The sequence below is a fragment of the Pseudocercospora fijiensis genome (genome assembly GCF_000340215.1).
Source record: "Pseudocercospora fijiensis CIRAD86 unplaced genomic scaffold MYCFIscaffold_7, whole genome shotgun sequence".
Taxonomy (NCBI): Eukaryota; Fungi; Ascomycota; class Dothideomycetes; order Mycosphaerellales; family Mycosphaerellaceae; genus Pseudocercospora; species Pseudocercospora fijiensis.
Genome location: NW_006921538.1, coordinates 623,130 through 645,344, shown reverse-complemented (window position 1 = coordinate 645,344; position 22,215 = coordinate 623,130). Strand labels below are relative to the sequence as shown.

The following is a 22,215-nucleotide window of genomic DNA, read 5'->3' as shown; positions in this document are numbered from 1 at the left end:
AACTCGGAAAGAACTACTTACTATAGATATTTCGAATAGTACTCGCTATAGGTATTCCGGATAGTAATTACTATAGGCATATTCCGGAAGTAGTTACTATAGATATTTAAGACTATCTTGCTATAAGCGTTCCTAATAGTGCTCGCTATAAGCGTTTCTAAATAGTGCTTTCTAATATCTATAACGCGTTCCGGATTAATATTACTTTTTAGTATTAGCGTTTTAGACATAACTTACTATACGCGTTTTAGATTAGGCCTACTATAGGCGTCTAGATAAGACTTTAGCTACTCGTCGCCTTAGGCTTCTCGTGTGGCTCTTCGAGCCACATAAGCCCTAGTTTAGCATGTGACAGAGCAAGGAAGAGGCTGAGGAGACAGAGCTGGGATCTAGCATGTTACTAGAGGCGCAGATCTCTGTCGTAGCCGCAAGATTGAGTTAATGACTCGCAAGATTCAGTTATTGAAATTAACGATCTTGTCCTGGCGTGGGCACAGCTCCGTGTCGACATGTTTTTTTTTTCTCCCAAGCACGTGGCAGCTTCGTCGTAGACGGGATGCTCGGTGTCCAAAAGATTTTGGCGGCGTCGTCGCTGGTCACTTTCAGCTGGTGATGGGGGCGGAAGCGTGTCGTTCGGATACTGTGGTCATTTGTAGTGTTGCAGTAGCCAGAGAAGGCCGGGAATCTCGGCCATGGCTATTCGGTCCGTCTCGATCATCTCGCTAGCTGTGAGCTGTAAATAACACGGTAGGGATAGCAATGAAGAAGCTCGCAGGTCATTCGTCGTTGGTGAGAAATCACGCAAAGCAGGGCAACAGTGTGGCTTCGTGCTGGCAGGGCAGGCGCGGCGGGATGAGTCGGTGACGTGGATTGAGTTCAAGCAGGGAGACAATCGTCAAGCCACTCGGCGGAGCTAGTTCCGTGCACTTCACCTGCACTTCCATCCAGGGCACGCAACTTGTCTCCACTTCTTCGTCGGCGACGCCATTCACCCGTCTATCCCGATAAAAATAAGCAGCCCGGCACGATGACCTGATACCCTGAGTCGGGGTGCACGGCAGCGACTCCATTGGCGTCCAGAACGCTCTGCTGCTGCGTGCGACACACCAACATTCTTCACCCGTGCAGCGTCAAGTGCCGAGCGGTCTAGACGCTCTCAGGCACCGCCGCACCAAGCAATGGCCCATGGGATGCCGTATCAGCCACGTTTTCCTCCACGCAATCGAGGCATCGTCGCGGGCTCCGAGGCATCGGGATTGGCCATGACAATTGCTGACAATTGCTGGTTGTTTTTGCAGTTCCTGAGGCCGCGTTCTGTTCTACATACAGCCATTGGGCGGCGGCAGCGGCAGCGGCAGCGACAGCGGCATCGGCAGCGGCTTGCTTGCGGCATTGGACGGTGCGGAGAGCGTGCGGAGAGGGGGGGGGTGCCTTGCTGACAAAGTCGCTACGGACCTTCTCCTTGCGACTTCGTGCTGAGCTGAGCTGCATTGATTCCCGAGCAGGCGAATGAAGGCGAATAGGGCGAATAATGGCCTCCCTCGCGGCTCCCCGGCCCGGCCCTCGGCTGTCGCGGGGCCTGTGGCTCAACCCCCCTCCCTGGTCCTGACTGACTAGCGCGGTGGCGTGCCCGGTGCATCTCGAATTCAAGCTCGAGCTGCAGCGAGGACAGACCGTTTCGTGCCACCCTTACTTGCATCGGTGGCAACGCCGCGCCGCTCCACCACCTCGACCTCGCCCTCGCTCTCGCCCTCGCCCTTCCACTTCGTCAAACAAGCATCTTGCCTGCCGTACCAGCTGTGCAGTAGTGCATCGCTGGCTCGCTGGACGCCATGCATAGCACAGCGACGCCTCTGCAAGTCTAGTCACTGCCTACGCATTTGCGTCCATAATGCCTACTGCTACGGCGCTACTCTCCGCCACGTCCACTTCACGTTCTAGCCCACCCAGGGAACTACACTGCCGCACGGATGAAGCTGCGTCTTCCTTCACTCAAATCTGGTCCGCAGAAAGATCGTCACACCACTGCTTGGCTAATAAACTCTCTGTGGCTTCTTCCGACGTCAATTCTTACCTTTATTACGCTTCCTGGAACCTCACCGTTGATGTGTGCTCGGTACCATGAGTGCCCACGACCCAGTTGCGACCCAGTCGCAGGATGAACACAATCACCTCATCTCCCAGAACCCCCCTCAGTCCCGTCAGCAACAAAGGCATGTCTCTCATTTCACCTTCTCCGACACTTGCTGTTGATCTGACTGTCGAAACAGTGCACCGTTTCAATCCCAATTAGAGTACCTTTCGCAGAACCAAAATCAACTCCCCCAAAATTTGGGTCAATTTGGGCAGCCGTTTGAGATGGGCTCCCTGGCCGGAGCACTTCCACCTGTCCAGTCAGGCATGACAGGGAGAACATATGGAAATGTCGACCCGACTCAAGGTCTTTCTTCGCCCACCAATCCCTATCAGACGCATCAAGTCATGGCATTTCCAGCACAGAGGAGTCCGCATTATCCAGACCCTGCTTTGCTGGCGAGGATGCAGCAGCAACAGTTTCTAGGTGGGCATTATGCTGCTGGTCCAAGTCCTGTTCAGAGGCAGCAGCCCTTTCCGCTGCAGCCTCAGATGCCATATTCACCACTCGATCCGTACGGCTATGGGCTCAGTCCCACGCAATTCTCGCCCATTGACCCTCGATTCGGACCACAGGCAGCATTCATGATGCCGGGTATGCCAGCAGATCCAGGTAAAATTTCATGTTCGCTCGCCACACTTCCTTCAATTGACTCTGCTGCAGCACAGTTCGCAAGGCACGGCTCCGCAGATGCAGCACCTATTCCCAACTTTCCCCGAGGTCCTCCGCGAAAACCGAAACAGTCTGGCCATGCACTCTGGGTCGGCAACTTGCCTCCTGCTGCTCAAGTGATGCATCTCAAAGACCACTTTTCGCGCGACGCGACGAACGACATCGAGAGCGTGTTCCTCATCGCGAAAAGCAACTGTGCCTTCGTCAACTACAAGACCGATGCGGCGTGCACAGCTGCCATGCATCGCTTCCACGACTCGCGATTTCACGGCGTTCGACTTGTCTGCAGACTAAGACGCGGCACTGCATCAAGCTCTCCTGTGCCGGCCGGCGAGGAAAGTACTGACTCGCCGCCTGGAGACTCACCTTCAGCAACGGATAGCATCACGGAAGACTCTCTTGGTCCTACGATCGCGCGCAGTCACTCTGGTCAAGGTGGTGTAGAGGGTACATCCGGGGATCCTCCAAGTTTGTCGACCGGGGCTGTACCTCCACCGCCTGGCGAGAAGGTGCTAGAAAAGTACTTCATCGTCAAGAGCCTTACAGCACAGGATCTTGAGGCAAGTGTGCGAAATGGCACGTGGGCTACACAGTCACATAATGAAGATGGGCTCAATAAGGCATATGATCAGGCTGAAAATGTGTACCTCATTTTCTCCGCGAATAAATCAGGAGAATACTTCGGCTACGCTAGGATGGCTTCCATCATTTCCGGAGAGCCTATCAGTCTGTCCGCAATGCCGGCTTTGGAGCAAGTTGGAACCGATCCCGCGGTATCTCCACAATCCATCCCAACACCAGCAACCTCGACAGCTCCCAGGGGACGAATCATCGACGATAGTGCACGTGGGACAATCTTCTGGGAGGCTGACCACTCGGAGGACGATGGCTCACCGACTAGGGACGGAGCGTCAGGGCAGAACTGGGGACGACAGTTCAAAATCGAATGGCAATCAACAAGCCGCTTACCATTCTACAGGACGAGAGGCCTTCGGAACCCATGGAACGCAAATCGAGAAGTCAAGATTGCCCGCGACGGAACAGAACTAGAGCCAAGTGTTGGAAGACGTCTCATTTCCATGTTCCATAGGCCTTCCCCTTCCCCGTCCGCCGCTCCGAACTCGGCTCCTTTCCGATAACCACAGATCTAACAACGCCACGCGCCCTTTACACAACATTTGCCACCCCCCACCCCGACACTCATCAGTACCAACTCAAATCTTTAAAGCATGGCGAGCGTTGGTCATGAACTACGAATACTTTGCATTGCATTGCATTGGGAGGAGAATCGCACGCATAATAACGGTCATTTTTGGCATGAGTGAAGCTAAGCCAAGGCTTGGCAAGGAACGATGGGGATGGAAGCGGAGGCAGATGATACCCAACATCAAAGAAAGCGGAACGCTTCAACGGCAGGTACGGTACGGGTTGTAGCAGCACGCCATTCCTTGTTCTCCTTTGGTCGCTTTCTTGTTTATTCAGGTTCATCGCATCTCAGGTTTGTAATCTTAGGTATCAGTCAAACGCTTTGATTGAGAGTCAAAAGGTCGGCGGGATTGTTGTCTGGATAGGTTTTTACTGGCTTAACCGGATAACTTTTCAAATACCAATCCACAACGTTACCAAAGACTCAATTTTGACCACACCATTCATAAGAATCAAAATTTGGCTTGCAAAATTTTTGCACCTCCCCTTTTCTTCCTAATATAGTATCGATGACTGCTTCTAGTTCTCCTCACACTGCACTGCCCACAAGAGCTTGGTTTCGCAATCTAACAGATTCACCTATTAAAATGACTCCTCACGATCAGACGGCAAGAAGTGTACCTTGTACGCACAGTATCTTCAATACAACCGCCATTACATCGACATCGCCAAGGTAATTCACAGCACATCAGATCAAACGAACAAGCATTTTCTCACCCGCCGCATCTTGCGTGTTAAGTCATTAAAATTATCCTCATCATGCGACTTCGTGTGGCTCGTCCATGATTTCCCAGCTATAATACATATTCATCCTCTCATAAACTAGTATCGGCAATCCTCCTTGACAGCAAAAACATATTTTCATCCATCATCAACCACATCCATCCATCCCTCCAACCCTTCTCTCCTCACTCCTCCATCTTATCAGTAGTCACGGCAACCTGGAACTGCTGCGCAGTGACGCTATACCCCTGTTCAATCCTCCCATAACACCCCTCCAACTCCCTCTCCACATTTTTCTTTTCTTGCAGCAATTCCCGAAGACGGAGGAGGTGTGGGTGCCGGAGATGACGACTGTACTCAAGAATTAGAAAAAGACGCCTGAAGATTTGTTGGTTGTTGGCAAACGTACACTTTCTTTTCATACGCCTTTCGAGAAATTTGCATGTTTTTTTGGATTTTTTGGAGGCGGTGGTGGTGAGACTTTTCGATTTCGAGAGAGCGGATTTGGATGCGTTTTGCGTTCTGGAGGAAAGGGAAAGTAAGCTGGCGGAAGGAAGGAAGGAAGGAAGGAAGATATTGAATGTTTGATTGTGCGAATTGGTACTTGGGCTCTCGTCTTACCTGTTGCTTGATTTCATCGAGAAATTTATTCGCTTTTTCTATGTCTATTGGAACTTCTTGTGATTGCGACTGCGACTGGGATTGAGAGGTGTTGTGAGGGCTTGGAGAAGGTTCTTCTGCTTCTTCTTCTTCTTCTTCATCATCATCGCTGGGTGGTGGGGGGACGATTTTGGTGGGTTTCTTTTGGCGGGTTGGTGCCATGGTGTCGCTTGTGTTGAACAATGCGTGGAGGAGGTGTTGTTGTTGCCGCTGACGTTGTTTGTCTGGCCAATGTTGTCGGGAAAGAGCTACTTTGTACTTAGGCCACGTGAGCGCCAAGCCCTGTCTGTCTACATCCTGGGCAAACGACGCATCACATGAAGAAGTGTATTCATTTTAGCCTTTGTCTGGTTTTGATAAAGCCTTATGTTTTCGCCTCATTTCACAGTGTTCGGGAAGCCAACAGTCTTCTCAACACAGTTTCATCCATGCTCCGACATTGTGAGGCTGAGCTGGATGCCTGAGGAGACCAGAGACCCTTGCTCGGGATTACCTCAACACAAACGGCGCTTGCGCAAGAAGTTCCTGGGTATCTCTTCCCAGTTTACTTTACCATACCCTCCACCGTGGGAATCGCGAACCTCTGCTCTGTTTAAGCAACTTTCTACCTTCCCTCCTACCCCAGACCCTTCTACACTGGACTATGCGGGTTGCTTGATTGCCCAGCAGCTCCGGCGCATTTCATATCACTGCTTATACCCTCGTTTCCAGCCTGACCTTACACCCGAACTGGATTCGGAAAAATCATTGGCCCATAGCAATTGCGCAGGATCGCATAAGATTGGGTAGCGGAGCGGTGGAGCGGAGGATCTGGGCCAAAATGACTTCGTTTGCCAACTCATTTTGGTCTTCGGACTATGCTGGAGGTAAGCTATGCCGCGTAAGTGCAGAGTATAGGCGCTAAGCAACCACAGGCCTCGGCGTACTCTTTCAGAAACTTCAGCAGGGCGTCCAAGAGAATGAGCAGTTACTCACTGTTGCGCGAATGCGCGCAGAGGCAGAGGACACGTACGGACAAAAGTTGGCAGATATCGAAGGAGCTACGAATCGAATAGATGGCGGCTTTCAAAGAGATGATGGCGCCAGCGTCAAAAAGGCCTACGAAGGCGTGCGCACTGAAATGGCTGCAGAGGCGCGGAGTCATAAGAAGATTGCTTCGAACATTCGAGAGCTAGTGGTGAACCCATTTGGCCGCTGGTGTGATCAACACGCTGCGCGCGTTCAGAATAGTCAAGACGATCTACAAGGTCGAATCAAGGCCCACGACAGGCAGGCGGAGACCGTCCGACAGTATCGGAGCGCGTACTACAACAAATGCCGACGTGTGGAGGACTTGGACGAGGAAGAGAAGCTGGCCTTTCAAGATCCCAATTCTGCAGCCGCAGCTGCTAATGGTTCGCCGAAGGTCGGACCTGGAGCGCCGCAGAATGTTCCCAGCATCAAGATTGGCGAAGAGCCGGAAGAGCCAGAGCCGATTGAAATTGGAGACCAGACCTACACGCCGGAGCAAGTGAAGAAGATTCTCACTCACGTCCTGGAGAACATCCCTCTCCGAGATACCAAGGTCCCCATCATGGGTACCTACCCAAACACGAGTACTGGCGCAGACATTACAGAATACATCCAGAAGCACCTGCATGCGAATAGTATTGCTTATGCAGAGCGCATCGGGCAAGATATGATCACGCACGGCTTTCTGCGCCTTGTAGGCAATGTTGGCAACAGCTTTTTCAACAGCAGCAAAACCAATTACCAGTGGAAAACGAAAGTGTTCCAGATTACTGGCATTCCTGAGAAGCGGGGTCCTCTCAACCGAACCTCCACCATGATGTCTGCCGGCTCTAGCGACTCGGTGCCTGGTAGTCCCGTCATTGGTGATCGTGTCAGCGAGTATCTTGGAGGCTGGAACCCGCTCAACAATGCGCATCCTAATGAGACACCAGGGGAAAAGCTACGCAGAGAAGCTCGGGAGGCTGATGAGCGTTACAAAGCTGCTGTCCGCAAGCTAGACGGCCTCCGGTGTAGCCTCGAAGAAGCCATGATTGAGCACATGAGGTTCATGGAACGTTGCGAGCTTGACCGACTCAAAGCCATCAAAAGTGTTGTGCTCGACTTCAGTGGCGCTGTCAGCAATGTGATCCCCGCACTGCAGTCATCAGTGGACAACATGATGCTGTTTCAGGAGACTGTGCAGCCACAAAGCGATCTCCGATACTTGCTCGAGAATTACCGCACCGGCCAATACATTCCCAAGGTCACGGTGTACGAGAACTACTACAACAAGGTCGATGAGCAGACTTTTGGCATTGATATTGAAGCACGAGCTCGCGCTGACCGAAAACGAGTGCCACTCATCATCACCACGATATTGACATTCCTGGACTCGCATTACCCCGATTTGGAAGGCGATGAGGCGCGTCGCAGCATCTGGACCATAGATGTGCCACTCGGCGCGCAGCACCACCTGCGAAGCCAGCTCAACACTGGGAAGCCCGTCTCCCAGGAGGTGCTTGAAAAGTACGAGGTGCCAATAGTGGCTGCAGTGCTGAAGCTGTACCTGTTAGAGCTGCCCGACAGCCTTGTCAGCTCGCACGTGTACGAGATCATCAAGACTATATACACGAGTACTGCACAATCTGCGTCGGACGCAACGAGAGTACAGGTGATCCAGTCGACTCTCGGCCAGCTCCGTCTTGCAAACATAGCCACTTTGGATGCGCTGGTAACGCACTTTACTAGATTGATTGAGCTTACGAGCGCAGACGATGCATACGTTGCACAGCTTGCAGGCATCCTGGCTCCCTGCATTATGCGACCGAAGCAGCAGACTGGCCTGACCATGAATGAGAAGTACAACGTGCGACTTCTCCGCGATCTTTTCGCACACAAAGATGCTATCTTTGGGGAGCTCAAGCGTCAGTCAAGCCTGTCACACACCAACTCGGGCTCCACAAGACAGACTCGTGCTATCAGCACCGACGAGTCGAGACGCAAAGCGCACATGGAAGAGCGCCAACGTGCTATTGCAGCTGCACAGCAGGCACAAGCCGGTGGCACCAGAAGTCGAAACCCGAGCCCGGATACCAATACCAGAGTGCCGCTTACAGCCGGACATCGCAGAGACCGCAGCCGTGGACCGGAGACCAGATTTCCGGTGAGTACCACTGCTGCTCAGCAAAACGCACGTGTCATGTCACCAACGGGCGCCTCAGCCACGTCCAGCAACCGGGATAGCTTGAACATTCCACAAAGTCCATCTGCAACCCGACTGCCGCCTACTTCGCCCCAAGACACTCCTGAGAGGACCAACGGCACCTTCCATCAACCTCCACCCGCTGAAGACTATACGCCACGAGAACGAAGTGCCACAGAAACGGCTAAGCGCATTTCTGGCCACGTCTCCGCCTCGATCAACTCACCAAGCGATTTCATGAACCCCAGCCACTTCTACAGCAGTAGCGTAGATTCCACGCCAGCCCACACAGCTTCTTCCACCGTGCTTACATCCCAACCATCGACAGCAAGCACCATCAGCATCAAGCCTCCTGCTTCAAAATACCGCGTCACCAACCCGGACGACTCGTCCCCCGCCACCACAGAAGGCACTCCTACCAAGAAAGACAGCTTGTCCCGCATTCGTGGCGTCACTGCTAGACGAGGTACGGGCGGATTGAGAAGGCAGAGTTTAGTTAACAAGCATGAGAGTATCGAAGGTGCGGATCTCGTCGACTCTCCCGAGGCGAGCAGTAAGGGTGTGCAGCTGGAAGATAAACCTATGGATTTCGACTAGGAGTGGGATGAAAGTAGGGTGGATTTCAGTCATGCTTTGCCAAAGGCTACGGCAGCGTGAATTTGGGGAGGAGGAGGGTGTTTGGGTGGGACTACCGCTTGTTTTTGTGTCTTTGGCGATCATAGCGACTATGCAGATGCAATGGAATGCATGACTGAGAAGTGGGTATGGGTATGGTTATGGATATGGATGTGTGTGTATAGATATTACGAGGTGAGGATTTGATAGAAAGGTTTTATCTCTGAAATGTCTTTTCGGGGAAGAATTGGTATCTACGCTCGCGGTCATTTGGGTCTGAGTGGTGAGGCTTTGGGGGTTGGTTGCTGCTTGTCTGGTGTAGGCGCATGAGATGCTTCCGGTGTGTGGGTCGTGATAAAGCCGGGATCATCGCTCGTGGAATGTGAGGTTTTTGCTTGTGGCCGCCATCGCGTCTCCAGAATTTGGGGAGGAGTTGGGATGTTTCGAGTGTCTTGCCTTTTCACTTCTTTCATTTCGTCTTTTTTTTTGTGGTGCACAGGGCGTCGAAGTTTGCTTGCCTTCTCGATAGGTTTATAATATAATGCCTATTGTTTTTGTCGGTTAGATGATTCTAGATCGTTATTATTTTTATTATTATTATAGTACGACTCTCTACATATATAGTCGAACTAATATTATAGTTAGGACTACCTCTTTTCTCTATATCTTGCCTTAGGCAATCGCAAGGTCGGTTATTGCTAGATCGAGAGGGTATCGTTATCGTTGTGCTAGCGCGACGTTATAGAGTCGTAAAACTACCTCCGTTTAGGCCTTTATATATTAAGGATTACGTTCCGCGGTAGTAAATTAGTTAGATTGCACGTAATAGATTTAAATAAATTAGGGCTAGCTTCTATCTTTCCGAATAACTAATTATACACTACTCTACCTAATCCTTCGCCTAAAGGCCTAAAGCTAAACCGCTAATTTTTATCGTAGATTCCGCTATTAAAATACGATCTCGCTATACTAACGACAACTAGCAAATCCAATATAAGGAGGTTGTAGCCCTACTAATTGCGAGTCTAACGATCCAAAAATCTCGTATATACGACGTGTGCGCGCTAAGTTACACTAATTCAGCCGAGCCTACTTCTATAGCTGTCCGCCTATCTAAACATACCGATTCTTAATATATCGCTATATACTAAGTTAATACCTAGAGGTCCTTAATTAGGGCTATCCGACTAACTTCTTCGCTATACGTACCTGCGCGCGACTTCTCGCTATCGAGTTCTCGTCTACGTCGGAAATAGCGGTAGTAATACCCCCCTTTATTTTTAACTAAACTAACTCGAGGCCCTTTAGAAAGTACTCGCGATCGACTTTCTTGCTATATACGAGTGCGTATAGCGTAGTAGTGCTAAGTTCTCGTTACTCTACCGATAGCATTTACTAGCGGCTTAGAAGCCTCTAGATATACTATCCCTAACATACCCGAAACACCTACGAGCTCGTAGACCTAGTATTCCTAACTAACTTTGTAGTAATAAGCAACCCCCTACGACTTCTTATTATTAAGATCTAGCTAAATAGCAAAGGCGACTTTAGCTAGCTAGCTAGCTAGCTACTCGAGTCGACTACTTCGAGCGCTAATAAACACTAGCACTAGCAGTACAAGCGATACTATAAGCGGCTCCGACTTAACTAATTAAGCTAACACTTCCGAGCTTAATCGTCGTAGCGGAGATAATTAGCATAGCTCTTCTTATCTAATAGAAGCGCTACTAACATCTAAACTAGACCGTCGTCGCAAAGAAGATATCGGCCTACCGCCTCGACTAGACGATAAAGATAAGGAAATGCCTACTCCGGAAGACCTACCGCTACTAGGAGAGACTTCCGATATACTAGGCCCTTTATCCGATCTGCTAGGTCCTATATTCGCTAGTGCATTCGCCGGTCTAGTACTCGATAAAGATCGCCGCCGCTAGCGCTAGTACTATAGCGACTACTATAACTCTAAGAATATACTAGGCGATAAGGACCGCTTAGCTGCTCGCCGCTAGCCTGCTCGCCTTTAGCCTACTCGCCTTTAGCCTACTCGCCTTTAGCCTACTAAAGAGCGCGCTACTCCTCGCTGCCTACGAACCGCTAATCGTAACATTATATATAATTAGCTAGTTAATAATAGTCTAACTAAGGATAAGGATACTAATATAGATAAAGAGCTATAGAGCGAGGGCGAACTAGAGCGTAAGCGCCGTACTAGCAATGCCTCCGATAATAACGATTAGCCTGTTTAGCATCCTAGTAAGCGCAGCCTCGATAAGATAAACGACGAGGAAGAGGGCGAACTCGAGCCTACTAGCAATCGTAGTCCGCGCCGTATACTAAAGTAGAAGTACGCCCTCGCTATAAAGCACCTTACTTAGCTTAAATTACCGATAGAGAAGATGTTGTTTATATAGTTTAGTAATAAGGGCACTAAGACCTATCGTAAGCGGGTGCAGGCTATATAAGACATACTACCTAATAAGCATCTTATTAGTGCTGTCTAGCTGCGAGCTAAGGTTAAGAACTTAATTAGCAAGAAGTTCTTTAATGCGTATAAGCTAGAAGAGAGCCTTGCTATACTACGCCGCCTCTCCGAGATGCATAATGTAATCTATAGTATTATACCGAATTAGTACCGCCTGCTCGAGGACTTTATACTACCGAATACCCGTAAGGATACTATATAGCGAGTAATGTTATTCGAGGACAAGCGTAATATAATGCAGAAGCGTATCTATACAATTACGTATATAGTAGTATATTCGATAGCGATAAAGCGAGCCTCCTAGATGCTAAAGTCGCTTAGTCTGCTCTTAGTATATATTAGCAATCTACTAGCTCCGCTTATCGACACCCTATATAGTATAGGTCTGCTTCCTTCGTATAGGACTATTTAGGCGTTAATTAAGAAGAATGCTAACACCTAGCGGCTAAGGATCCTCGAGTAGGCAAAGCTATACATTTAGTAGCTCTGCTACGATAACTTTAACCGCTAGGCAAAGCGCAAGGATTAAGACATTACAGACAATAATAAACAGGTTAATATTACTAATTCGTATATCGCCCTATATAATAATCTTCTAGAGGGCGGCTTAATATAGGACATGCTAGACCGGTCCAAGCTAGTACTAACTAAGAACATTATCTATAACATCGATAATAATAATACTATCGAGGCAGTCGAGATGTACTAGCTCTACGAAGCCTGTATATATATATTCGGTAATGCGATTAAGGCGGTATTTAAAGCAGCTAAGGATAGAGGCTATCTAGTCTAGTAGCTAGAGTATCCGGAAATCGACTGCAGCTTTAAAGGCAAGACCTAGTTGCTAGCTATGCCTCTATTATAGAACGACGAGATCTCTAATAAGGGCACTGCCTTAGTGCACGACGACATCTACTAAAGCAACCTTAGCCTAAAGCCTAATAATCCGATATTCGACAATCGATTGATTATTAACGTTAGTAATTAGCTTACGATCGAGCGCATACTGTCTATAATCTTTAGCGGTGTCGAGAACAAGGCGGTATACGATAAGAAGTAGCATGTCCTTCTAGTGCCTGCTTAGTTCCACATCTTTATAAACCTATGCTTTACGCCTTTCCGCACCTACTAGAACAAGAATAAGGCTAGTAAACGCTTAGACTTCTCTCTATTATCTAATGTTAACTTCTAGGGCATAAAGGAGGTTAATCCTAAATTACTAAAGTTCTTCCGTATACAGAGACTACTTAAGCGTTGTTTTAATGCTCGAGTTATCGCTATACTGCTCTAGATTATAGTTAACCGTAGCTATATTACCGAGGACATTGTTAGAATAGGCTAAGGTAATCAAACTCGCCCCGAGGTTGTTAAGTAGGCCATTATCGAGAAGATTACTACCGCTAAGTATATAGACATCTTAAAGGAAATGCATAAGCTGCTCTTATCGCTAGAGGCATAGGATAGTATGCCTAATCGACTAGCTACTACTACCGACGGCGCGGCACTAAATAGACTAGATACGGCCTTTACTTCGATATATAGACTACTAAAAGAGATCTCCTTGTTTATGCGTGTTCGCTATGCCGTCCGTATATAGGATATCGGTCATCTCCGTCGGTACGTAGATTATACTATTCTAATGTTCCTCGGTGCTAGATAGAGCAATTATAGCCGCCTAATAACCTACTTCCATTTCCTGTTAAATAAAGGTAGTATAGCGGAGCTATAGAAGGCAGTTCTCGCTACTAGAATAGTTAATTAATCTAGAAAGAAGGGCTATACTGTCGGTAGTAATAAGATGATTGAGCTAATTAACTACGCACTCTCGGAGGATTATAAGCGCCTTGCTAACTCGACTTATAGACTTGCTGCCGCCTTTAAGCGAGTATTAATAAATAGGGAGCTATCCCGTCTTATCCGGGATATGTTTAAGGAGAATTCTAGTGTCTATCGAACTAGCTATTATACCGAAAAGGATATTAGCGCAGGCGTGTTCAATCGAGCCGACAAGATCCGTATCGATAGCTTTACAAAGTAGCAGCATAGAAGCTTTACGCTATTAGACGATATCTAGAACATTAGCGCAGATTAGATACTAGCGGTCGTTAAGAACTTCAATGCTACTAATTAGAACTTTATACGAGGCCGTACTACTATACTGCAATCCGATGCCTTAGACGGTCCTAATACTACGGAGCGCCTCGAGGGTATTAATTATAGTCTAATCGAGGAGGCAGTGCTTAATCTAGATCGAGACGATGTGTGGGTTTAGCTAGTAGATAGCACTGCTTAGCTCTTCGAGAGCGTTAAGAGCTAGGACCTAACTAGAGCTAGAGCTAGAGCTAGAGCTAGAGTTAAGGGAATAGATATAGGCCTTTTAGCACGTATAGGTAGCCTCGGCGATAACGGCGGTAGTAACTTCTAAAGCAATAGAGTATAGCATTCGATAGATATTAATGCGCGTAGCTTAATTAAGAATGTACTTTATAGTTCCTAACTAGTAGTATACGTAAATCTCCGTCTATCCGTATCTCTATCTATCTATCTATATAAGAACCTAAGCAAGTGAAGTCTCCTATCCTGCCTTAGCAAGCCTATGTGACAATTATGTAATGTTATTACGTGTAGTACGATGCAGCCGCGCTAGCGATAAGCTTGCTTAGCGTATGCGCGTAATGCTCGATTATACGTACGGATATACTCGGTAGCCGGCACGGCAGATATACTATCCGTGCTAGGCCTAGTTAATAGTAGTCGCTCTGCCCTGTTCTAAGAAAGGCACGGTTTAGTTCTACTTTCTACTACGGCGATTAGTAGAGGGTGTTCTATACGTTGCTATATACCTATTTTCTTATAGTTCTAAACCGTCTACCCTTCGTAGCGGCCTATAGAACCCCGAAAGATAAACGTAAGCGATCCGAACGCGCCGAGCGCGGGAAACGCGTAGAATAATGCATTAGGAGCGCCTATAGTATTAGAAAACGACGCGGCGACATAATAATACGAGGCCGAATATTAGGCGCGCCGGGAAGCGACCTACCTACGGCTCGAACGATTTCTAGCTAAGTAAGAAGTGCTTAGGCTAGAAGTCTAGGCTTAAGAAGCTAAGCGAGAGAATGCGCGTCTTCGTACCCTTAGGGACGTAGGCGATGCGCTAGCTCCGAGTAGCGGTACCGCCGGCGAGGGTCCTACGATAACCCTATCTCTAAGCGACGACGACGATAAGGACGAGGAAGAATTAGCTAACGAGTCGATTTAGAGGCCTGAATCTTAGAGAGCTGAATCTGTCTCGTATCGACTACCTCTTTCCGGAAGTACGCTAAGCGTAGCCCCTATGCCTAGTATAAGCTACGCAGTCGCTAGTCTTGCGGCTATTAAGCCTCGCCTAAAGGAACCTAAGCCCTTTAAAGGCGATACGATTAAGGAGTCGAGGCGATTCCTTCGAGAACTTTCTATTACCTTTATACTATCCGGAGCTACCTATTATACGGACGAGAGCAAGGTGCTTTATAGTGTTATATACCTCGTAGGCGATACGCAGGAGCGATAGTATAATAAAAATAGCCTTAAGGACCTACAGAATTACACCTACTAGGACTTTAAAACCTTCTATCGGGACTACGTCGAGGACCCTATAAACCGTATACTAGACGTAACCCTCGAGTATAAGGCGGCCCGTTAGCGTAAGGGACAGTTAGTCTAAAGCTTTGCCCTTAAGCTCGTAGTGCTCGAAAATCAACTTAGCGACTATAGCGAGGAGTATAGGATCCGCTATCTCCTCGTTAAACTCTAGCCGGCGATTCGTAGCGCAATTATTAAATACTATGCGGTGCTAACGACGCGTTACGAACTCGTAGAGCTTACGACGCGTATCGAGACCCCTAATAAGCCGTCTAGTAAACGTAAGGATCGTAACTACGATAAAACCGGAGGTAGCAAAGGCAAGAAGCGTCGATCTAATAGTTAGGCCCGTAAGTAGCAGTTAAATCGCGACCGTAGCGTAGGCGGAAAGTATGCGAAGGGCGATAACTCGTAAGGCGGGTATAATATTAGCAAGGTCGAATGTTATAGCTATCGCTAGAAAGGCTATTATAAGAACGCGTACCCGAACCGCTATCTCTAGAAAGACGACAACCCTACGGTGCGTAAGGTAGCCGCTAACGCTAAAGAGAAGAAGAACGACTCGAAGGCTAAGGGAAAAGACAAGGCACTTCCTAAGAGCTAGGGATAGGTACGGAATCTCAACTAAGTAGCTTAGTAGTAGTAGTACCTACGGGACGCGTACGTAGAGCAATCGTTACGTAAGAAGGGGAAGTATCTATCGAATGCTTATTAGATAATGCTACTAACATTAATATAGTATCTTAAGAATTCGTTCTACGATACTAGCCTTAGCGGATTATCAATGCCGTACTACCTAGCGCCGATAGTTTCTAGGGCGACCGAGGATACTACTACGGAGCGTATTATCTACGCTTGCGGATCGCCGACTCTATAGGCTAAGAACGCATTACTACCGGAGTGTTCTATGCTTTCGAAATGCCCCTCCCTAATATTATTCTTAGTAGGCCTTAAAGGCGCGATTAAAAGGTAATCGTCGATAGCTCGACGGATGCCTAGACCTATAGGAACGAAGCCGTAGCGCGTTCGATACGCGTACGGGAACTATAGGAATTCTAGAAGGATATACGTAACGCCCTATACGTATATGCGATTAGCGTTCGCTAGCTCCGCGATATCGCTAAAGGTTCCTCCTTACTAGAAGAATTTAAAGACTTCGAAGACGTTTTTACAATAATGCCCGAAGCGCGACGTAAGCTCCCTAAAGACGTAGAGTATACAATTAACCTAATCCCCGGAACGAAGCCGCTATATAAACCTCTCTACTATTCTTTAGGAAGAGAGCTTAGCGACCTTCGTAATTACCTAAGCTTAGCCTTAGATAACGATTGGATCTAGCTTAGTATAAGCGAGGCGGGTACGCCGATCCTATTCGTACTAAAGAAGGATAGCAGTCTAAGACTCTACGTCGATTATAGGGGGCTAAACGAGATTACTATTAAAAATCGTTACCCCCTGCCTCTTATTAGCGAAACGCTTAATAGGCTTAAGGACGCCGAATAGTATACGTTCTTAGACCTCTAGGATGTATATTACTATATCTATATTAAGCGGGGCGACGAGTAGAAGACTGCGTTCCGTACGCGGTACGGGCACTTCGAGTACAAGGTAATGCCTTTTAGGCTTACTAATGCTCCTACTACGTTTTAAGAATACATTAATAGGGCGTTAGCTAGCCTAGTTAATATTTGCTATATCGTCTACCTTAACGATATCCTCGTCTATAGCAAAACGCGAGAGGACTACGTACGAGACGTACGCGCTGTCCTTACGCGGCTTAGAAAGTTTGCATTGTATATAAATAGAAAGAAATGTTCCTTCTAGAAGAAAGAAGTCGAATTCCTTAGGTTTATCGTTAGTACCGAAGGCGTATCGATAGATTAGCGTAGGGTAAACGCTATTAACGAGTAGCCTCGCCTATTAACGCTAAAGGAGGTTCAATCCTTCCTCGGATTCTACAACTTCTACCGGAGGTTTATCCCTAATTACTCCCGGATCGTTATACTACTAACCGCCCTATCGAAAGGAGCCGTAAATAGCCGAAAGCTAGGGCAGGTCCCGTAGGGCGAAAGCGAGGAGTAAGCGTTCCGCTAGCTAAAGGCTGCCTTTAGCTCGGCCTCGATATTGCGACACTATAATCCTACGAAGCCCCTACGTATCGAGACCGATGCCTCTACGTTTGCCTTAGTAGGAATTATATTATAATAGAGCGAAGATAGGAATTAGCACCCTATTACCTTCTAGTTACGAAAAATAGTCCTAGCCGAGACTAATTATAAGACCTATAACTAGGAGCTCTTAGCGGTTGTCGAGTCCTTTAAGCATTAGCGCCCGTACCTCGACGGCGCCTAGTATACGACCCGCGTAGTTATCGACTACGCTAATCTTAAGGGCTTTATAAAGATAAAGCAGCTTGTCGGAAGGTAGGTAAGATAGGCAACCTTCCTTATATCTTTTGACTTTACTATTGAATATCGAGCTAGTAAGCGAAACCTAGCCGATATACCTTTACGACGTAGCGACTACGAGAGCGAGTCGCAGGCGGTAAACAACCTTCTCCCTATATTATAGTCGAAACTAGCTCTATAGTTAAATCTGCCCGAGGATATCGAGCCGATTATAAAACGCATCTCTATTATATATATAGGGATGCGAGACGCTAGTATAGCGCTAGCGGAACGTAAGAGTTTTATTAGCAGTCCCGTAAGAGTAGCGGCTACTATCGTTAGGAATAACGGGCCCTACTACGAGATACCTAATATAATCCTTAGTTTCGTACGCACTTTATAATAGCTAGAGTAAGCGAGAGGAAGAGGCTTATACGAGACAAGCTCGCCGTCGGGTAGCTTAGCCTCGTTAAGTAGTTCTAACCTCCCGCCTAGCTATTCTCGTCGTAGTAACCTTATTTACTACAGCGATGCGCTATATATCCCTAAGGACTACGCATTGCGTACGTAGCTAATACGTATATACTACGACGACCCTTTAGCTAGACACTTTAGTATAGCTAAGACTATAGACCTAATACGCCGAAAGTACTTCTAGCCGAAGATAGCCGAGGACATTACGGCCTATATCCGTATCTATAGAATTTGTTAACAGTCGAAGGCGAAGCGCTATCGCCTATACGGCGAGCTCGCTACTCTACCTATACCGACCCGACCTTAGCAAGAGTTAACGATAGACTTTATTATCGATCTCCCGCCGAGTAAGCTCGGTGCCTACGTATATACTACGATCCTCGTAATAGTCGACCGCTATACGAAGATAAGCCTCTTTATCCTAACGACGAAGAAGTATATAGTAGTAGAACTCGCGGATATCCTTTAAAGGGAGGTAATTAGGCGTTTTAGAGTACTATTAGGCATTATTAGCGATCGTAGATCGCTATTTACTAGCTAGTTTTAGAGCGACTTCTACTTCGAAGCGCATATAAAGCGTAGGCTTAGTATAGCCTTCTATCCTTAGACCGATAGGTAAACCGAACGCGCGAACTAGACCCTCGAGCAATACCTGCGATGCTATTGCTCTAAGAATTAGGATAAGTAGGCTAAACTGTTGCCTTAGGCTAAGTTTACCTATAACAATAGCGTTTATCCTACGTTGCGTATAAGCCCCTTTAAGATGCTCTACGGCTTTAACCCTAATTTGATACCGAGCGCAAATAAGCTACTAGCTCGGGACGAGCTAACTAAGGGAAGGGCACTAGTAGCTATCGACGCTGCGGAGCGACTACGGAAAGCGCATAAAACGCTTACGGAACGCTAGTAGAAAGCAGCAGAATACTAGGCTAAGCAATACAATATACACTATACTACTAAGACATATAGTATAGGTAACCTAGTCTTGCTATCGACAAAGAACATTAGCTTAGATGTCCTAAAGAAGAAACTTAGCCCGAAGTATATAGGGCCTTTTTGTATTATCGACGCAGTCGGAGCGTAGGCGTACCGCCTAGCACTACTGTTAAGTACGAAGATCTACAATGTTTTCTATATTTCCCTCCTCGAGCCTTAGTATAGGCGCGATAGCGAGGAGTATAAGATAAGTATACCTATCGCTAAAGGTAACGAGTGGTAGGTAGAAACAATCGTAGCTAAGAAGATAAAGAAGCGGAAGGCGTACTACCTTATTAAGTAGCGAGGTTAGCCTAAAGAATATAATACTTAGGAGCTAGCTATTTATATTAAAGATTCTATAGCGTTAGACGAGTTCGAAGCTTAAGCGAAGCGCAAGCGTAGGCAGTAATTAAAACAAAAGAAAATAAAACTTAAGAAAAATAGTAGACACGTGCTCGTTTCGCTACTAAAAAAGGCCTATTAGCCTAATATACATATAGATAGCGCCGCGTAGGCGCGGCGACGGCGGGCCGCCTACCCTACTTATCGTTATCCTCCTCCTCGTCCTCCTCTTCGATACCTATAGCGGTATCGATAGCAGCGACGGCGTTAGCGCCGACGCGCTAAGCGAGGTTCTAGTACGGTTAGTATACGAAGCGCAAGTAAAACGAGGCTGCGGGAAAAAACTATACCTAACGACCGATCTCTACTAAACTAGCTAGGTTAGTGCCGATATGCTCGAGCGTACTAAGCAAGTTAACGTCCGTAAGGGACCCGCTAGCGGCCCCCTTACGGGCTAGGGCTTTGCCGCCTAGGGTTACCTTGTTCTTATTAGTATAAAAGACGTTAAGCGCAGATAGGATAACTAATATCGAGGTTAGTATACGGAGCGCAAGCGAAGCGCGTACGAAATATACGTACGACGATAGAGTCTAACTCGGCCTAGAGTGCCTCTAAGGCCTCGTCCGACTCCTCGACGGAGTCGTAGCCGTCTAGGTTATATAAGTCGCGCGCGGAGCGCGCGGCGCGAATGCGGGCTAGTAGCGAGACGAGGGAGCGTACTATAATAGGAGTATAGGGGTAATAGCTGCTACAGTAGCGATTATAGTTACGCTTAGTAGCTAGGTCTATATTGCCGCCTATATAAAGCTTAGTTAGGTCTACTAAAGCGAGTTAGTTGCAAAGCGCATACGCGTAGCAAGTAGCGAGAAAACGTACCGTTAGCCGTTATATGCTTAAAGCAACGGGTATAGCCCTTTAGGACTTTTAAGGGGCGCTAGGTAGGCGTAGTAGATGTCGAGGGCGGAGCGCCTACAGCGCGCTTGCCCGAGGTACGCGAAGGAGTAGCTATACTAGTAATGTTTTTTTTTAGATAGATGTTTAAAAAAGAAAAATCTTTAAGTAATGCTAGGGGGGCGTAGGAGGGGAGTAGGTAGGGGGTAGGCGGGTAGTATTCGGAGCGCTTAGAAAAAGAAGAAGTTTTCAAGCGGGCTTCGAATGCTTTAAATACTCGCCTCGCTTTCGGATAGCTTACGTTCTCGCGTAGCTACCGCGTTCTTAGAAATTTAGGCAACCTCTAGTTAGTACTAGAAGCAGCCGCGCTTTAAATCTACAAATAAACAAGCAACTACGAGGCAAATTATAACGTACCTAGCAACTATAGCCTAGCGATAGGTACGTATAAGACGCGCAAGTATAGCGTAGAGTATAAGAAATAGTATAATTTACTATATTGCCCTATAGCTAGGACAGCTATACTAGGGGAAGGAGATAATTGTAAGAACCTAAGCAAGTAAAGTCTCCTGTCCTGCCTTAGCAAGCCTATATAACAATTATGTAATGTTATTACGTACAGTACGATGCAGCCGCGCTAGCGATAAGCTTACTTAGCGTATGCGCGTAATGCTCGATTATACGTACGGATATACTCGGTAGCCGGTACGGTAGATATGCTATCCGTGCTAGGCCTAGTTAATAGTAGTCGCTCTGCCCTGTTCTAAGAAAGGTACGGTTTAGTTCTACTTTCTACTACGGCGATTAGTAGAGGGTGTTCTATACGTTGCTACATACCCATTTTCTTACAATCTATCTATCTATCTATCCTATATATTCTACTTGCCTAAGGTTTCCGTCGTTATCGTATTAATTACTTTTGCTAGCGCTAATTGCTAGAAACGCGCTTAATCGACGTATCTCGTGCTAACTAACTAACTAGCTAACTAGCTAACTAGCTAACTAGCTAACTAGCTAGCCGGCTAGCTCTAGGAAGGTCGTAGAAAGATAACTCTAGTAAGTTGTTTACTAAAGTTAACTAGATAGGCGTCCTTCTAGCTAGCTATGCTCGACCTAGGGCCTATTTAGTAGGATTCGGCCCTACTTAGGACGACGGAGCGGCCTTAGGTACAATTACATGCTAGCGTCTAGTAAATAATGTCGCTCTTGCCGTAAAGGAGCGCGTTAGTTAGTAAGGTAATGTATAGCCGTTATTGCTACCTATTGTCGACTATGTAGCTTAACCTTACCTACGTAGATAGACCTTCGCTTTCTAACTTCTACTTCTTCTTCTTCTTTACATTAACCACACTATATACCGGTATCCGTACTGCGCGTATAACTAGCGAGTATCCGCACTATGTGCGTAACTAGCGAGTTCCCCTTTGCGTAACTAGCGATAGTAAACACCTCTACCCCTAGCAATATACTAACTATCTATATACTATAGCGGCAGTGTTAATTATACCTCTTTATCGCGAGTAGAAGTGGCTCTCTACTGCGATTAACACTATTCCTTGCTAGTTCTACGACTTACTACTGATAGAGCCGCTTAGAAATAGTCGAGGTCTATTAGTAGGTAATTTGTTTAGTCCTTTAGTCTCCGATAGGCTTTGCCGAAAGGTAACTCTCCTAGCGAGTGGGTTTAGGAATTAATCGTAGTCTTAGTGTAGCTATTCTATAGTAGTATTACTATTAGGTGATTCCGTATTAGATAGTCTTCTTATCTATTACTATAACAGGCTTTCTATATTAGGCTCTTCTCGGGATACTATACGCATATCTAGTTAAGCTTAGT

At 47.2% G+C, this 22,215-nt stretch overlaps 6 protein-coding genes across 6 annotated transcripts; 3 read left to right on the top strand and 3 right to left on the bottom strand.

Moving 5' to 3' along the window:
- Nucleotides 1-299: 299 nt before the first annotated feature.
- MYCFIDRAFT_176949 (uncharacterized protein) lies at nt 300-1,838 on the bottom strand (the record flags this gene model as incomplete). Its single annotated transcript, XM_007930858.1, has 10 exons — nt 300-316; nt 354-416; nt 474-696; nt 747-768; nt 802-913; nt 939-996; nt 1,027-1,092; nt 1,121-1,146; nt 1,173-1,651; nt 1,675-1,838. The coding sequence occupies 10 exons, from the start codon at nt 1,836-1,838 to the stop codon at nt 300-302; spliced, it is 1,230 nt and encodes a 409-aa protein (XP_007929049.1).
- Nucleotides 1,839-1,976: 138 nt separating this feature from the next.
- On the top strand, nt 1,977-4,448 carry MYCFIDRAFT_166375 (uncharacterized protein). Its single transcript, XM_007930857.1, has 3 exons — nt 1,977-2,213; nt 2,271-2,746; nt 2,798-4,448. The coding sequence occupies exons 1-3, from the start codon at nt 2,122-2,124 to the stop codon at nt 3,943-3,945; spliced, it is 1,716 nt and encodes a 571-aa protein (XP_007929048.1). The 5' UTR covers nt 1,977-2,121; the 3' UTR covers nt 3,946-4,448.
- On the top strand, nt 3,663-4,448 carry MYCFIDRAFT_211915 (uncharacterized protein). The gene has a single exon (XM_007930856.1). It carries the CDS (start codon nt 4,052-4,054, stop codon nt 4,238-4,240), a length of 189 nt encoding a protein of 62 aa, XP_007929047.1. The 5' UTR covers nt 3,663-4,051; the 3' UTR covers nt 4,241-4,448.
- On the bottom strand, nt 4,406-5,730 carry MYCFIDRAFT_176947 (uncharacterized protein; the record flags this gene model as incomplete). The annotated part of the gene is made up of 9 exons (XM_007930855.1): nt 4,406-4,475; nt 4,546-4,564; nt 4,605-4,724; nt 4,779-4,787; nt 4,836-4,903; nt 4,925-5,113; nt 5,145-5,619; nt 5,664-5,685; nt 5,713-5,730. The coding sequence occupies 9 exons, from the start codon at nt 5,728-5,730 to the stop codon at nt 4,406-4,408; spliced, it is 990 nt and encodes a 329-aa protein (XP_007929046.1).
- Nucleotides 5,731-6,215: 485 nt separating this feature from the next.
- On the top strand, nt 6,216-9,185 carry MYCFIDRAFT_37953 (uncharacterized protein; the record flags this gene model as incomplete). Its single annotated transcript, XM_007930629.1, has 3 exons — nt 6,216-6,261; nt 6,310-8,553; nt 8,881-9,185. 3 exons carry the CDS (start codon nt 6,216-6,218, stop codon nt 9,183-9,185), a joined length of 2,595 nt encoding a protein of 864 aa, XP_007928820.1.
- Nucleotides 9,186-9,469: 284 nt separating this feature from the next.
- On the bottom strand, nt 9,470-18,253 carry MYCFIDRAFT_176945 (uncharacterized protein; the record flags this gene model as incomplete). Its single annotated transcript, XM_007930854.1, has 2 exons — nt 9,470-9,681; nt 18,247-18,253. The coding sequence occupies 2 exons, from the start codon at nt 18,251-18,253 to the stop codon at nt 9,470-9,472; spliced, it is 219 nt and encodes a 72-aa protein (XP_007929045.1).
- Between the last annotated feature and the right edge of the window lie 3,962 nt (nt 18,254-22,215).